The sequence below is a fragment of the Cottoperca gobio genome, chromosome 11, assembly GCF_900634415.1.
Source record: "Cottoperca gobio chromosome 11, fCotGob3.1, whole genome shotgun sequence".
Taxonomy (NCBI): Eukaryota; Metazoa; Chordata; class Actinopteri; order Perciformes; family Bovichtidae; genus Cottoperca; species Cottoperca gobio.
In genome coordinates this window covers 14,288,871-14,306,370 of record NC_041365.1, presented here as the reverse complement: position 1 = coordinate 14,306,370, position 17,500 = coordinate 14,288,871, and the positions used below count along the sequence as shown (strand labels likewise).

Here is a 17,500-nt window from a genome sequence, read left to right as displayed (position 1 = left end):
GGTGCATATTAGCGGGCAACGAGGGAATTTCAAGAAATTCAGGGTTTTGGAGATGTCTGCATATATTAATGTTTACTCTCATATCCTTCTTCTCACCTCTTCCTTTCTGTCTCTTCCTGACCTTTTGTCTTTCTCCTCTCTTCTCCTCATCTCTCCATCCGTGCTCTGCTGTGTCAGATCACTGGTGGATATCTTGCGTCACCAGTCGAGCCCGGTGCAGCAGGGAGAGAGGAACAACATCACAGGGTTGACCACCACCACCTCAGACGGACGAATGTCCAAAAACCTCTACACCCCCATCCTGCAGAGCAAAGACAACCGCAGTAAGTCTCACGAACTCCGTGTTAAAACAGGAGGATTTCAAGAAAAATAAATCATTAATTACACACATTTGTCGTCATGTTCAGGTGCCATTACCATCCATGTCCCCAGTGACATGGATGGTAATTGCTTTTTTTTTTTTCAAACCTCAGTTCGCTCTCAGTAACAGACATCACGGTTGCCAGACGCTGCTATTTAGAGAAGTTAAAGGATAAAATCGGGCCTTTGTTTTATAATTAAGCCACATTTGTTCATCCATTAGCAGAAATGATGTATAATAATCCTTTTAATTGCTTATAATGTTGATTCAATAGAAGGGAATACAGTCAGTATTTGAGTGCACAAATGATGAATATAAACAGATCAGTTCATTCACTTGTGTACATCGGCGTGCTAGTGCCATTGTAAGTTAAAACAAATGCAAAGACCTTACGTGTACCCTAAAGCTTAACACACTGCTGTGAATTGGGCATGTTCAGAAGAAAACAACATCATGATTTGGATGAGGAAGGATGTCGCCATGTGTTGCATCTCCTCATTAACGTGTGCATGTGGCGTTTACCGGCAGCGTCTGTGTGTAATGAAGATGCTCCAATCTTGTAAAGTGAAGCGTAGTGGTTCCTTGACAAAGCCCTAAAACACTGTGGTACTTATGAACATGTAGTTAAATTCATATTATTTCACAATCAGAAAACATCTACCACAATACTGATGAGTAAAATAATGAACGGTTTCTTCTTTCTTAGTTAATTCTCTTATGTTGCCAATTTATACCTTTTATTTTGAAAGAAACTACTCTCTTGTTACCAAATTGGACCTTACGTGTACCCTAAACCTGAACACTGGCATTTGTTATGTTTCTTGAAAGTGTGTGGAAATGCTAAAATGCAGTGGAAGTGGATTTTCTAATGTTTGAGTTGTTCTGTTTTTCTCACAGTACTTGTTCCACATATTTTCTCAGCTAAATCAAGTGATGTATGCTTTAAGAAGTGTTGGCACTTCTCTTTGAGGTAATCAACGCTTTGACGGTTGCTATCAATTTTAGCCACTTTATTTAATTTTGTCATTCTTATGCACCTCAGGCAGCCCAACGCTTTGTGTTATTTCTGATGAGACAAAGTGATGCAGTGTTGCTGAACGTGTTCGTTTTCTTGTATAGTCTAAACACACATTTCTCTCTTCACTGCTGCCTCTGTCTCTCACCTCTCACAAAACAAGCGCTCTTCTTTCGGTCTCTCCAGGACTTTGCTGAGTTGTTTCGGGATTTTTATGCAGAACGTAGATTTGTTTCTAGTTAACTTATCAATTGTCAAAGACACTGGGCACAAAGTTAAAACCAAGTCCATATTTTATTATTATAAATGATGTAGATTGACTTCAACATCAGCACGTTAAACACATGAAAGTGTTCTTTTGCTCATAGTTTTCTTTTTTATCGTATGCAAACAATAAACGGGTCAAATTAACCAAAAGTTCAGCTCACTGTACATTTCCTCAATTTGAATGGAGAATAAATCATTGTCTTTCATCTCCTCCCTCTCTGGAGTAGCTGAAGATATGAAAAGACATACTAATCAGCAGTTTGATTGAGTTTATTGTGGAAATGTGTGACAGTAAAGTAAAACTATCCAGAAAAAAAGAGCCAATTCCTAGAGGGACTGTCTGTCTCTATCTTTCTGTCCCTCTCTGTCCTCTCTCTCTCTCTATTGACACATATGCTTACTCGACACATGGCTCTGTGTCTCTGGAGTGGTTGTCCATCAGTTTGTCGGCTCTGCTCTCTTTGCAGCTGGGAACTTGCATCACCATTTTAACCAGCAGGGGTCTGCCTCCAGCCCCAAACACTCTGCCACCATCGGTAAGCCTCGTGGTCAGCGGCACGGTCCAGCACAGGCGGCGACGGGCTGCCGGGCCGGCTCCACGGCCTCACTACCACACACACTGTCTGTCTGTCTTGTTGTCGGTATGACGGCCTGTAGTCCTGCACTCACAAAACAGCTGTGCCACTGTCAACACTGCTTTGTTGTTTCAAACGTATACGTGTGGTTGTGTTGAACGTGACACATCTTTCACAAGAGTGTCAGCTAAAAGTTGTCTGGCCTGCCCTCTGCTTAATGCAAGCCTGTCTCCCCCACCTCCACCCACTTACCACCACAAGCCTGCTTCCAAATAGAGGCGAAGTCCCTCCCCTTCCTGTGTCCCCCATGGGACCTTATTTATTAGAAGGTTATGTATGGTAGTTAGTGTAACGGCCAGAAGCAAATACATTTTTTTATCCCTTTTGAATTGTGCCATAAATGACTCATGTGATGCCCATTTCAAATCATTTTTCAAGTAAAGAAAGTCACATTGTTGTAAAACGGTTGAAGTATAACACTGTAAAAATACTTGATTAGAAAGACTTCACACTCAAATATTGCGTAATTGACGTCATAACTTTCTCTCTCGCTGCAACAGCACATGTTAGCCTCGACGTTAGCAACAACTCCGGATCAGGCGCCCTGAAGGTGGGCTGACCTTTTAAGGTGGACCAGCTATTCTTCTTTAAGTGACGAGCCTCTCCTCTGAGTTTTATATTCCTTTTAATTGATGGTATTAATCAGTAAGAAGTCGTATTCTCAGTTAGTGGATAAAAGGTTAATTCTCAACCTCCCTAGAGTTATCTTTTAAATTTGACCAACATCATATGTGTAAATTCATGGAACAATTCAAGAGGGATTAAAAACAGAGTTTGTCTCTGTTGTTTAACTACCGTACATATGTTTTCGGAAATAAGGTCCCATGGAGGACATCGGAAGTGCAAGGACTTCGCCTCTCTATGTGCTTCTTCTTCTTCCTCTTCTTTCTGTGTAGCAGTGATGTGCAACTGTGCTTATAGCTGATACTAAACATCACCGGAGGTCTTGGCTTCAGTAAGGTCACTGCACTTTACCGGAGTCTGTTTTCCCAGGCTTTGCACCAAGAAAGCAATGCTAGCACGAGTGATTTATTTCCCAAAAGATGGATGTTGTTGTTGTACTCAGGAAATAAATAGAAATCATTGTTTGTGAAGACTAACTTGGTGCATCTAACATGGCTGCCACAGAACACTGGATAAGGTTGCTGTGGAAATATGGAAGAAGGGAACAAGCATGATTTTCACTGAAATTTTTATGTTGTTTCAGTGCCAATTATTCCAAACCATTACACCTACATGCGTCCCTCAGGGGAGGAATTACACAAGAAGGCAACAGTAAAGAATAAAACCAAGTACAGATAACTAAAAGCTCTGTTGAAATTGTGCTTTTTATGTGCTGTAAGCAAAGACTGACGATTATTCAGTTGCTAATGTTAACCTGCAAGTCCAAATCCCTTTTACAATATCGCATACAAACAAACTAATAATGACATAAATGATGAATCTATTTATACAAAACTATTTATGAATCTGTATCTATTTACAAGAAAGTAAAGGTGTTTGTATTATATTAACTCCATACCTACTGAACAAAAGGAGAGGGAGAAACATTACCAATGAGTTACAATATAATATATTTCAATAGCACATTTCCCGCTTTTTCCCTGATGTTCTCAATAAGTCGCTAAATTAGTTATTTTGCTATTGCCAAATATTGTGTCTCATGCGATTAGAAATTTCAGTAGTCCATTATGCGATTTCGTTAAGATTTTGATTAATTGTTCAGCCCTACATTGGATACAATTAAATGAAAAAGAGGTTGTTTAAAAATCTGATATTTTAGGTTGTCAGTCTTCAATGTATGTGCATAATCAGTGCCACTCTAGTTCACTACCTCGCCAATTAATTCTTGAAAGTTTTAGTTATAAAGGTGAGATCTGACATCTGTTACTCGTCCTTGCTTTTTTTTTAGTGTCCTCTCACTCTTCCTGTGTTAGATTATGTTAACGGCCTCCTGGGAGGACACGAGAGCAGAACACTTCAACTCTGAGTCAGATACTGTGCAGCACTTTGAACAAAGTTCATCTTTCCATGACACCATTATCAAACCTCGCTGTCAGCCATCGTAGGTGTTCAAAACAAAAAAAAACCCAATTACCTTGCACTCTTGGAAATGACCGGGATAATTCTGTATCATTACAGAAAAGAAACGGCACATTTAGCTCAATATTTGATGCTTTTATAAACCATGTGATCTCACAGCTAGCATTGCTTTTTCTCCCCACCGTGTGTGTGTGTAACATGGACGGTACAGAAGTCGATGTGGTGTGTGTTCCCTGGGTGACGCTTAACACAGACATTATTCCCTATTACTGTCAATGGTCAATGACCAGTATATGTCCAGCAGTAATCTTAACAAGATCACAGCTCATAACCATTACCACCCTGAATGGACTCGACATCGATTGTGTCTCAAAAACAGGAAACGACAGCAAATGGCCAATTTTCCAGAGTTACATAATCTTTTATTGCTGCTTTATATTCTCACATTTTTAACCTTTTTTTTAATTTTTTTATATATCAGCTGCTGTCACCCAGCAGTTAATAAAGTTCATCCTGTTCTCTTTGTATAAATCTCTTCAGTGGTTGAAGATGATCCAACAATGGGCAGCATGCATTTGTGGATTTCAGTTGTTCCTTTTAGCTCATTGTCCCCCTTTAAATGTACAGAACTACACATGTCAGGTCCCGGCTGAGTGCACCTACATGTTGGCTCATTAAAAGTGACCGTCTGTTTGCCGTTTGAGAAATATGAATGTCCTCGTATGATGTAACTGATTTACGTGTTGCAAAATACCCATGACCCCTCCCGCATACCACCAATCTTACATAAGACAAATCATTTTTATGTGTATCGATCCATGTGCTGCTTTTGCACTTTGCATAAATGTGAATGTGTGTCTATGTAGATTCTCCCCCTGACGCTATCAGTGTATTTCTATGTATTTACATGTGGCTGATATGCTTGTGTTGGAGCCTCAGATGAACAGTACGGAGTTATTATTTATAGATGGTCGTCATGGAGCTCGGAGACACTTCCTGTGTTTACTGATCATTAACCAGCTTGTATCTTCTTCTCTTGTTCTCCTTTCTTTTCGTCCATTTCTTTTCCCATCTTTTTATTCGTTGTCTCGTATCCCTCTTTTATTATTTCTATATTTTCTCCCTTTCTGTTCTTTTTGTCTCTTTCATCCTGATCTCTTCTGTTACCCTCCTTCTCCCTTTTCCATCTCCTCTTTTTCTGTTTCTTGACCTCCTTCTTCCTTTTATTTGTGTCCCACAAAATTTTTTTCCACCCTCATTTTTAATCTCATCTCTTTCCCTCTTGCTTATCCTCTCCTCCTCTTGTCCATCCTTTATCCCTTTTCTTCTTCTCTTCTCCTCATTGTTCTCTCCCTCCGTACAGAGCGTGGAGCCCGTATGAACAACATCTCCCAGCTCTCCTCTGGACCCAACCTGCTTTCGGGTAGCGGTAAAGGTCCCGGTGGCGGCAGCATCATCGGAGGGGGCATGAGACACAACAACAGCCACCCGTCCTTCTCCCACTCCTTCCACAACCTCGCCCAGCTGCCGCCGTCCTATGAAGCGGCCATAAAACCTGAGATCAACCGCTACAGCTCCCTGAAGAGGCTGGGTGAGCCATGCAGGGGTCTAAGGCAGGGGTCGGGAACCTATGGCTCTTTCGATGACGAGATATGGCTCGCAGACAATTTTGAGCTGACATTTTTAAACATGATTAACAAGTAATATATAATTATACTGTGTCATTTAGAGTAAAACATTTAGCAGCGGATTTTGTTTTAGTTCTCCCCTCTCCTTTCCTCCACTCCGTCTCTGACTGTAACTGTGTGCGTGTGTGTATGTGTCTGTGCGTGTCAGTGTGTGTAGGGGGCGGAGCCCTGCACTTTTCGAAACAGCAGAGGAGAAACTGCGCAAAGCAAGCAGTAGACCAGGGGTGTCAAACTCAATCACAGAGAGGGCCAACATTAAGGCATCGTTTCGGGGGTGAAGCTTGGAAACTGCAGCGCCCACAGAGTGACACTTTGCTTTGAGTGTGTCATTAAACTGGAGGTCAACAAGCTCCATTTGGATGTTCACATGTGCTGTTTCCACGTCAACTGCAAACGGATTGCTGAGCAGTTCATGCGCAGTCGGGAACACAGCGGTGGAGATGGTTTGTCAGTGTTTGGAAACACGTAGTGACCAAAGTTTCCTGCTGCATCAGAGTCTCCCACAGGCAGCTCGGCTTGGAAAGCTCTCACTGCATCACACATGTCTGTGATCACACGGCCCTGAAGCTGCAGGTTTAACAGTGAGATGCTTCGTTATGTCGCACAAACAGGCCAGCTCACATCGTCCCAGAGATCTGTGGTGAGCCATCGCACCGCCATGTTCAGAATGTATCTCCTCAGGAAAAGACTTACATTGACTCTTAGAAAGTTTCCTGTCTGTGTTACGGTGCTTATTACATGTTCCATCTCCAGAGCATCCTGGTGCTCTTTTCATCACATCGCAGGCTCTGTCTGTCGTCAGTCCCGTCAGTTTGTCCCGGGGCAGTTTAATTTCTAACACATTTAGTTACTTCCTCAAATATGTATTTTCCCGTGGTTGTGCCATGCATTGATTTAATTACCAAAACCAGCGGGCCAGTTATGATAGACATGATATTTTCTCGCGGCTGGATATAATTGTGGCCTTGAGTTTGACACCCGTGCAGTAGACACAGAAACGTGCACATAAATTAGATAAATAACATAAGCGGGGTTCCGTGGGGGTTACAGACAATGGTAGGGGAAACACTGATAGCGCTTTTAGTACTCGGAGACGTGATATACTTAAAACTCAATTTCATTAAAAATATGGCTCTCAAGGAAATACATTTAAAAATATTTGGCTTTTATGGCTCTCCATGCCAAAAAGGTTCCCGACCCCTGGTCTAAGGGATGTGGAGGGTGCGGGGGGGTAAACTTTTTTTGAGGTTGAGGGGAAGAGCAAGCGGGACAAATTGATTGGCGGGGACCACTGAAGATTTTCAGGTGATGCTACACACCAGCTAGCAGCTATATTGGAAGTGTTGAGTCCTTGTGCTACAGTGGCAGAACACAGTTGCTGATTACTTGGTAAGAATTATATAGGTAGTTCGCTCTGGTCATTTTGCCTCCGACAGCAAATCTGACATGAAATTTGGGTTAATTGAGAATGAAAAGATGTTATGTGGAGTGTTAAAGGTGTACTCCAGAGATTTGGTGTTGCACAGATTTTAAGCACGAGATATCCTGACATTTAATCCCTCGTATGGGTCGAGCTCCACAAACGCTATGTCTCACACTTCCAATAATGCAACTTGATTGCATCTTTCGTTAGGCCCTACCTGCCTAGTAAACACCCACATCTGCCAGTTATTCCCTCGTAAACTGGCCTTTCTTTCCAGGCATTTCCCCTTGTGTGGCCGGGTTAGACTTCCACATAGCTGATTCTCAAACCTCCGTTACGCCAGGAGATTTGTGAGTCAGCTGCAAATAAAAACAAATAATCATCTCAGTGTAGTCTTATTGTGTAAACTGTTTCTGTAGTCATAGAAGGAAAGTAAACTGTAGCAGAAAAAGAAGGAATTAATGGAGGGATTAAAGCAGACTGAGAGATTTAGGAGAATAAATAGGATGGAGAGAGAGGAAAAAGGGAGGGGCAGAGAAAAAAAAAAGGGAAATGGAAAGAGGTGAAAAAGCAAAGATGAGAAAGGAAAGTAAAAAAGAAACATGGGAGATGTGGAGAAAGGCAGGTTGACCAGAATACAAGGAACATGGAGGCAGGGAAAGAGCTGATTGGCCAAATAAGGACACAGCAGGAAGAAAAAAGAAAAGAGATTTGTGAAGATAGAGATGCAGAGAGGTCGACTGAGCAGAAGGAGAAGAATGGAGGCAAAGGCAGTGGGGAAAAAAAGGAAGAAAGGATTGGAAGGAGATGTGGAGATAGGGGGAGGGGCGTTGGCTGCTGGTCTGCAGGGGCCTGGCTGCCTTCGACGGGGAAAAAAAGACGTTTGAGAGGCAGCGTCTGTCTTTACCTCGCTCGCCCTGCGATTGCTGAACACTGCAGGGGGAGGGGAGTCGCCTCTGCAGGCTGAGTGATGAATGGTTACTACATGGGGATTGTGTGTGTGTGTGTGTGTGTGTGTGTGTGTGTGTGTGTGTGTGTGTTGAGTACACGCAATGTGGCTATGGGTGGAAGTGGAAGCAATAATGAGGTGAAATCCAGATGAGTCTCTTTTTATTATTTCCATTCAATCAAAAGAAGAAAACACTCGAGCAGACGACACTGTGCAGCGTTGGGGAAAAGGCTTCTACTCATTACACATCAGACCTTCAGAGGTCATCTCACTTCCCCTCATCGTCTCATTCATGAAACAGCATCTCTGTCGCAGTAATCAGTCATCCTGCAGCTTTTTATTTTTCAGCTCATCTCTGACAACGTCATGGTTTACATTTTTGTTTTCTTTCTTTTTTCATTTTCTCTTTATTTTCTGCCATCTCTCCTTCACATAATTGCACTACCTCAGATGATTGAACACATTTTAGTTTGTATTAGCATAGCATATGTTTCTGCACGTTTATTACAAATAACCAGTTTAATATTTATTTATTTTTAGAGGTAAAGCATAATAATGCTTTAAAATAAAAAAGTAGTAGTAGTAGTGGCAGTAGTAGTGTTAGTAGTAGTAGTGGCAGCGGTAGTAGCAGTGGCAGCGGTAGTAGTAGTAGCAGTGGCAGCGGTAGTAGTAGTAGTAGTAGCAGCGGTAGTAGTAGTAGTAGTGGCAGCGGTAGTAGTGGCAGCGGTAGTAGTAGCAGTGGCAGTAGTAGTAGTAGTAGCAGTGGCAGTAGTAGTAGTAGTAGTAGTAGTAGCAGTGGCAGCGGTAGTAGTAGTAGCAGTGGCAGCGGTAGTAGTAGCAGTGGCAAGCGGTAGTAGTAGCAGTGGCAGCGGTAGTAGTAGTAGTAGTGGCAGCGGTAGTAGTAGTAGTAGTGGCAGCGGCAGCGGTAGTAGTAGTAGTAGTGGCAGCGGTAGTAGTAGCAGTGGCAGCGGTAGTAGTAGTAGTAGTAGTAGTAGTAGTAGTAGCAGTGGCAGCGGTAGTAGTAGCAGTGGCAGCGGTAGTAGTAGCAGTGGCAGCGGTAGTAGTAGTAGCAGTGGCAGCGGTAGTAGTAGTAGTAGTGGCAGCGGTAGTAGTATAGTAGTAGTAGTGGCAGCGGTAGTAGTAGTAGTGGCAGCGGTAGTAGTAGTAGTGGCAGTGGTAGTAGTAGCAGTGGCAGCGGTAGTAGTAGTAGTAGCAGTGGCAGCGGTGGTAGTAGTAGTAGCAGTGGCAGCGGTAGTAGCAGTGGCAGCGGTAGTAGTAGTAGTAGCAGCGGTGGTAGTAGTAGCAGTGGCAGCAACGGCAACATCTCACTGAAAGTGTCTTTTAGTACAATTGAATGCTGAACAATGCAGTGGTAGCAGCTTGACAATGCCTTCATACGTGTTAGTCTGACATGCTACTAACACAATAGTTAGAACAACTGTCTTGTTTGTCAGACACTAGGTATATAGATATATCTATACATTTTTAATGTGTACATTTATTAATGTAGAAAGGCTTATATTGCACACATTATCAGCCTATTCTTCCAATATACATTTGTTCCAAACAAACCAAAATGCTAAGAAGACATCCTTTCCTTTGAGAGTAGACTACCAGCCACTGATCTCTTCACAGACGAGTGTAAACCAGATACACTCTGAATCACTGTTGCATTGAATCAATCAGTGACACTAAAAGCAAAGCAGAATTTTTTACTTGTAAATGTGTGCTTGTTCAGAAAAAACCTCCTGAATGTCAGTTTTGGTGGAACACCTCCTCAAACTGAAATGTTGTCATTGTGACACAAAGAGAGCACAGCCTCTCGCCAGCCAATGTATGAAACCTGGTCCTTTTGGTGTTCCCCACACAGGGCTGCAGAAAGGACACTGATAAAGGCTTCTTTGTCTGCGGTCGGCAGCCAGGGAGAAACCTTGAGATAATTTGACCTTACAGGAGGGGAGTAAAGAGGAGAGGGAGAGGACATGAGATAAACAGCGAGAGAGAGAACCTCAAGAGCAAGAGAAAGGGAGGGAGTTGAAAATATAGGAAACTAAAGGAGTGGAAGAGACAAAGGAACAAACGGGAGGAGAAAGGAGGGTAAGAGACCTGACGGAGAGAGAAAAGACAAGGCAAGAGGAGGAAGAGAGGTGGCTGGTTAAAGGTCAGGTTTAAATTGGCTCTTGGGAGCTGCTTCCATGGAAATGCTTTGAAGATTAAAGCGGTCTCAGGCTATAGAGCAGAAAGCTCAGAAACTGTATTTCACTATTAATGAACCTCACTAACTGTTCCATCCACGTCTCTTTCTTCTCTTTACTTTGTACCCATTTCTTTATTTTCTTGTCACTCAAAGCAACCTCTCATTCTTCTCGCATCAAGCTTTCTTCCCCATCTGTCTTACCTTCATACTGTCTTTTTCTCTTGGGCTCTTTTACCTTTATTCTTTTATGCCTCATGCAATATACAGTGTGTCTCTCCTTTTGCATTATCCATTATCATTTCCGTCTTCACTTCCTGTGCTGCTCTGACTCATCACCTCCATTTCATCTTTCGTTCTCCACCTCTTTCACCTCCTCCTTCTCTTTGGTATTCTTCTCTCTTATGTCTCCGGGTGTTACACCTCCCTTTCGTGCCACAAAAGGGATTTTTTTTTTTATTTGCTCTCTTTTTTCATTCATCTTCATTGACATTATTTTATTGTCTTTTGTATCAATTTTTTAACCCGTCTTTTGCCTTTTTTTCAAATATCTTTTTGTTTTCATTTCTGTTTTCCTTCCATCTCATTTATGTGCGTTTTCTGTACTTTGTGCCATTTCTTTACTTTACTTTTATCTTTCATTTTGAGGTTCAAATTGACAGAAAATATATTTGATTAATCAAAGATACTAAACATTTTCTAGTTCCAGCTTCCTTACATTTTGAGGATGTGCTACTTTTCTTTGGGTTTGGACTGTTGGTCAGAAATAATAAGCGTTTGAAAGAATCCAGTTTTAGACTTTGGGAAAATGTGATGAGCAAATTTTATTTAAGAAAATTATAATCATGAGCATGTGCTGAGCCTTTCTGTCATGCACATATTTATTTGTAATGTGAAACGCATCTTTCTACTAAAGCCACAGGAGGTACCAACAAAAACTCCACACGGGCCAAATCTCACCTGAGATTGGTTGCAGAGATTCAACATTTTATAGACCACAGGATTAATCAAATGAATTCATTTATATATTAATCAATAACCATCTTTAGTTGCTGTCCTATTTACATATTACACATTTCTCTCTCTTTTTTGCTGAACCAGAGAAAGAACTTGACGAGTACTCCAGCTACTACAACTCCAAACGTCGCTCCAACAACGCGCCGCCCTCCTTCTACTCCTCGCAGCACTACCTGCCCTTCGGAGGTGAATACACGCTGGGATCCAGGGGTACGCTGCCACTCCACGGCTCCCGGCCCCGCCTCCACATGCCCGCTTCCACCCCAAACCCCTACCCGCTGCCCGCCCAGACGCAGTACACCAGCTCCCCCTTCGACAGGCCGCCACGCCGCGTCCGCTCCCAAGACCAGCTGCTCGCGTTCGGGGAGGGCAACACGCTGTCCCGCCTGTCCAAGAACCAGCAACACCAGTACTACAAAGCCATGATGAGCACCAGCAGGGGCTCCAACTCGCAGACGCTCCGCAGGTAAGATACGAGATGAGAACGGCACAAGAGAAAAGAAGATGAAAGACGAGAGCACATCATAATGATATCAGATGATACAAGAAAAGAGAATCAGAGTGTTTAATAACCCTCAACAGGGGAATAGTTTCAGTTAGTTTGACAAGGTGAGGGCACACTCAATGTTTTTAAAACCTTTTTCCTCATGACTTCTTTTTCTTACGAGTCAAATATTGAGCTCTTCAGTTCATTCTTGACTTTGAAAACGGCATTCGACAAAACAATCTCAACTCAAGGTCAATTTACTTGCATGTTCAGGAGCTTTCGACCACATCGCCGGCATATGAAGTGTCACTGAGAGACGGGTTTTGTAAGCATAGTTTTATAATAAAAAACGATGCATAAACCTTGATTGCTCGAACCTGCTATTATGGGAATGAAACCTACACAGAAACTGTCACTTGATGAGATAACTTACTCCAAAAGAGGAAATCCCACTTTGATTAAAGTGTTAATAGTGTGCTGTGTTTTAAACAATGTCATGAGTTTATAACTTATCTGCCATATTGATATTCATCACAATATGAAAACTGTGCTAAAACATAAAACTTCAAAGCTGGAGTGCGGAAGTTGTGTCTCCCCCCCCCCCCCCCCCTCTGGCAGTGAGAGTAATGACACAAACACTGTCTCATACGCTGCAGGCGAACTCGCCGCCTTCAGTGAATTGTGAAATACAGAGTGCTTTCCCTGCTGGCGATGGGCTTAGTAACCATTGTGTGAACTTGATAATATTGAATTTGTCCGCGAGCCTTAATGGCAAAATATGAAGCTGTTATTCAGGGCATTTTCTGAGCAGAATTTAAAAAACAAATCTCTGGTTTCAGGTCCCACGAGAGGCTTCTGGTGTCACCTGACCGTCTGGAGGACCGGCTGATGATGGGCCTAATAGTCGGGGGAGGAGTTGACAGAGGGGGAGGAAGCGGGATGGTGCCCACCATGGGCCGGCTCAGCCACCATCAGAAGGCCCAGTCGCAGCAGAACATCTGTGTCACGCCGTCCATGGACCGCCACCACATGATCAAGATGAACTCCCACCCGACGCCGGGCCACGACCACGACCGTGGCTCTTCCGCCATGCCCGGGATGGGCATGTACGGCGGCTGGGACCCCCACGGCGGAGGCGGTGTAAGCCACCCCAACACGCGACGTATGGCTTTCGCCAGCAAGAGGCAGAACACCATCGAGCAGCTGCACTTCATCCCCGGAGGCGGAGGAGTGCAGGGACTGCGGACTGGGAGTAAGAACGAGGTGACAGTGTGAGAGGACGAGGGAGGAAAAGAGAGAGTGAGAGTAGAGAGATGAAGGCTGAAGCTGAAAAGAAGCTGAAGAGGCTTTTAGTGGAGAGATGAGCAGGAAAAGATAAATGAGGAAGAGGTTGGATCTTAGCTGGCTGCCTCACAGGGCTGCACAGCCAAACCCCCTACCCCTTCATAAAACAAAAAGTGGCGGATGACAACATTAATCTCATAGTGAGTATAGCCAATTGATTTTCTCCTCGTCACTTTGTGTTGAAAAAGAGAATATTCAGCCATTCTTTTGAAAAGGGAAGACAGAAATGTCCACTTAAAAAGAGCAAAAAAGATCATACAAATGCAGTTTAAAGGCTGCTGGGTATTCGCTGTGACTTTTATTGAAGGATACCAGCTGAGTCAAATTTGTTGAATTGTCCTTGAGTTTTATTGCACTGTCCTCTGAGTCCTCGAGAGCTCCGACAGATTCATCTGTCTTTGAATCCACTGTGGATGAGAGAGAGCGCTGAGCCAGAGACAGACGGCTTTGCTTGTCTTTGTATTTATGAAAAAGTATTTAAAACCAAACAAGTTGCTTTTGTATGAAATTAACCTGATAATAATTATATTAATGACCTTACTGAGCCCTGTAAGACTATGTATACTTGGTTTAAAACATATTTATCCTTTAGCCAGCCAGTTTGTAACTTACAGGCTGAACCTTCTTTCTCTAGTTGTGATTGGACTATCATCAAAGTAAAACATTCTCTGCAAAAATAATCAAAAGTACGGTACAGTTAGCTGTCACTTGACTCAAATATAAACCATTTTAGATTTAAAAAACCAACATACACCTACATCGACACAAGCTGCTGTAGAGGCCCGGTCACACCAGCAGTTCAACAGTAACATTTGTGGCAAAATCAGTGCATTAAAATGACTTTGCTGCACTTAAGTGAATGAATTGATGCCGAGCTAACAAGCAAAAATCCCCCCCCCCCTTTAATAAAACAAACTTCATTGACTGAAATGGCCCAGTTCAGAGATAATGGAAAGAAGCTCTAGCCCTGACATTAGCTCGTTTGCTACAGTAGTACTATGTCACCACATATTTTTCAAAAGCGTGCAGATTAATATTGCTGCTGTGCCTCTTTCTGTGAGTGACCGGGCCTTGAAGGTAAAATCCACTCTGCAGTATGGTTTTAGCTTAACTTGTACAGTGAACTCTAGTGGGTGTATATCATCTATGAAACATTGTTCTGTGACCCTTTGCGTAATAATTAACAGTTTAAAAAAAGGTTTGGGAATCAGACCGCTCATAAAGAAGAACTAACCTCATGCAGACTCTGAGTGACCAAACATCCCTCTAACACTGTTTAAAACTTTCCATTGTGAGTTCGTAGAGAATTGAGGGTTTCTTTGTGCCACAGACTGGCATTCAACAAACCCTCCTATGCTTCTACGATTTCCAAATGTTACCTGCCAGTTGAGCTGCTCACCTCGTATGAAGGGAAGGGGGGGGGGGGGCCCGAAGGGTTTCGAGGCGGAGGGGGACAATGGACACTTCACACCAAGGGCTATACCGAATTATCTTTGTGTGTCTGTGCTCTGTACAGTGTCTGCTTCTCATTTTCATTTCCTCTGCGTGTCAGTGTCGGCAGGCATGCTTGTGCACATGTGTTTTTTTTCATTCTTGTGTAGAGAGAAAATATATAAACATGCAAGGAAATTCTGCAAAGCAAAGGAACCTTTGTGCAACATGTAAAAAATACATGACCATGATTACTTTTTTTTGTCACGGGAGGACAGGTTGTCCATGATGATGTCATATTTTGTACTTTTTTGTTTTTCTGGCTGTGAGATGGACCTTCTTGCCTTTCAGGCTGGATCTCCCCTTTATGGGGTTTAAGGGACTCATGAGGCCTTGTATGAGGTTTTCAGCTTCGCCCCGATAAAGACAGACATGATTGATTACTGAGTGACGCTTCCTGCCAGCCATTTTTAGTCTTTTCCTACGATACATGTGCTTATGTTAATAGAATTGATCATACGTGATTCCCCTTGATCAGACAATGAACGCTCTTATCATGATTTTTTTTTTTTGTTCTTTTACCTAAACATGTATTTATTTTTTTAATCTCTGTGAATTTTAATGTATAATCCTGGATTTTCAATATTCAAACTTTCTAGTGGAATTAAAAAAAACGAAAAAAAAAACATTTGTATTCTCAAGAACAAAAAGAGCTGATGCAATCAAAGAGAAAAGACGAGCCGCATGACCACGTCAGAAGCCAGTGTTGATGATGTCATAGGGCTGACTTGTGATGTCACGGCGTGTATGTGTGTAAATGTACATGCGTCTGTTTTAATTTGTGTGCCAGTGTGTAATTCTCTCAGTGTCTTCTTCTTCTTAGGAATGCAGAACCTCATTTTTGACCAAACTTTCAGGTCGTGTCTTCAGCCCATGAAGACAATTTAAAGACCCGAGTCGCAGCCATTTACGTGTTCATATCAACTTGTGATGAAATTTAAAAAGGCCTGTCATCGTCTAATTAAAAGAAGAAAACTTTTATTGTCGAGCTACGTTCACCAAAGCGAGGACTTTTTTTCAAACATTTGAAAATGTAAATTATTGAAGGCCTATAATGTGTCAAGTTTTTGCTATTTGATCAGAAGTGAAACAGCTGAGTGGGTTATTAAGGACGTCACAAATCACTCATGAGTTTGTGTCGCTGCTAAATATGTATCTGCTAAAAAGCGATTTGTTCTTCCATGAACAAGCTGCTCATTTGTGCTCATTTTAACAGAACTTTCAGGGCACAAGGTAGACTTACAGTATTAACAGCGTCGGAGTTGCAGTTGTTGCTGAAGTTGGTCGTGGAGGAGAATGTATTGTCTTTGGCTGACAGGACTGGAAAGGCTCTGTGGTTTTTTACAATGAAAACATCTTGTTCACTTTTAAAAGAGAAAGAGGCAGAAAGGGGGGAAATGTAAATGACACGTGGAAATTCAGTTGTATTTTTTAATGTTTCATCTCTCCTCATACCTTCTGATACACATGTTGTAATCCATGTTCAGTTAACTGCTGTGTGTGTGTGTGTGTGTGTGTGTGTGAGTGTGAGAAGCTACTCTGCATACCTCAAATTGTATGATACATTTATTTATTACATCCCCTTACATGTCTATTTCCAAGAATATCCAAACAAAGGTCTCACAGATGTGCAACCCTGTTGTTAACGGTGATCATGTCTTGAGTTTGTAGGAACCATACTGTTTAATTGATAATAACAATAAAATAAAAATCCCACTATACCTTGTTTGTGTCTTATTGGATGGAATTTGACTCTTTCTGTTTAGTTTACAGGTACAGCTAAAACAAATGAGCTGAATTGGTGATTGGTCGACAGATGTAAGGATTTGCTTATTTTTTCCATTTTATATCCTATCTTTCGGTTTTGGACAAATGAGATCAGACAAGTATTTTTAGGACTATTTTTGACACTGTTAACCCTTTAACACCTAAGCTTAAAAAGCCTCAACATTTTCGCTTTTTTGCTTATTTTGACTATAAAAAGGTCAGAAAATGTGCTGTGAGTTAGTGCTTTTGCCCATTTTCCAACAATACCTGGAACTTTCCATATCTGGCAGTCATTTACAATTTATTGCATGTTATGAGAGTGTAATAACAGTTTAAACGAAGTGATGAATTGTTTAATCAAAGAAATAGCTGCTAGATTAATTGATAATAAAAGCAGCCTTATCCACAGTGACATCATGGCTTTCAGGGCTGCAGTTAACAATTATTTAATAGATCTTTATTCTAAAAATTGTTACAGAAAAGCGAAAACTTGTCATTACACATTCCCAAAGCCCTTTGTGATATATTGTGTTACCTGTTTTTCTGACAAACAGCCAAACAATTTAAAGATATAAAAGAAAAGCAGCAAAAAATCTTTTGGCACTTAATGACAAATTATTAATAAAATATCTATAAGAGGCTGCTGCCAATCGACTAATCAGTTTTTGATACTGTGGTGCTATGGAAACATCTCAGTCAGTAACAAAAGTATTGAGATTCAAAGTATACAGCAGATTCTCGCTGTGGTTTGAATGGGAGTCAGAGTGAATGAAAAGTAAGTATGTGTGTGCTTGATACCAACTATTGTGTCTCTGAAAT

General features: G+C 41.9%; 1 protein-coding gene across 2 annotated transcripts in view; it reads left to right on the top strand.

Annotated features, from left to right (window-relative positions):
• Positions 1 to 16,633, top strand: part of shisa7b (shisa family member 7) — a 41,363-nt gene extending 24,730 nt beyond the window's left edge. The window contains exons 6-10 of one of the 2 annotated variants that reach the window (XM_029443146.1): positions 178 to 323; positions 2,111 to 2,179; positions 5,685 to 5,912; positions 11,677 to 12,058; positions 12,919 to 16,633. In XM_029443146.1, coding sequence (XP_029299006.1) covers positions 178 to 323; positions 2,111 to 2,179; positions 5,685 to 5,912; positions 11,677 to 12,058; positions 12,919 to 13,354 — 1,261 coding nt within the window. In that variant the 3' untranslated portion in view covers positions 13,355 to 16,633. The remainder of the gene's footprint in view (positions 1 to 177; positions 324 to 2,110; positions 2,180 to 5,684; positions 5,913 to 11,676; positions 12,059 to 12,918) is intronic. The other variant, XM_029443147.1, reaches the window with a different exon arrangement.
• The last annotated feature ends 867 nt before the right edge of the window (positions 16,634 to 17,500 follow it).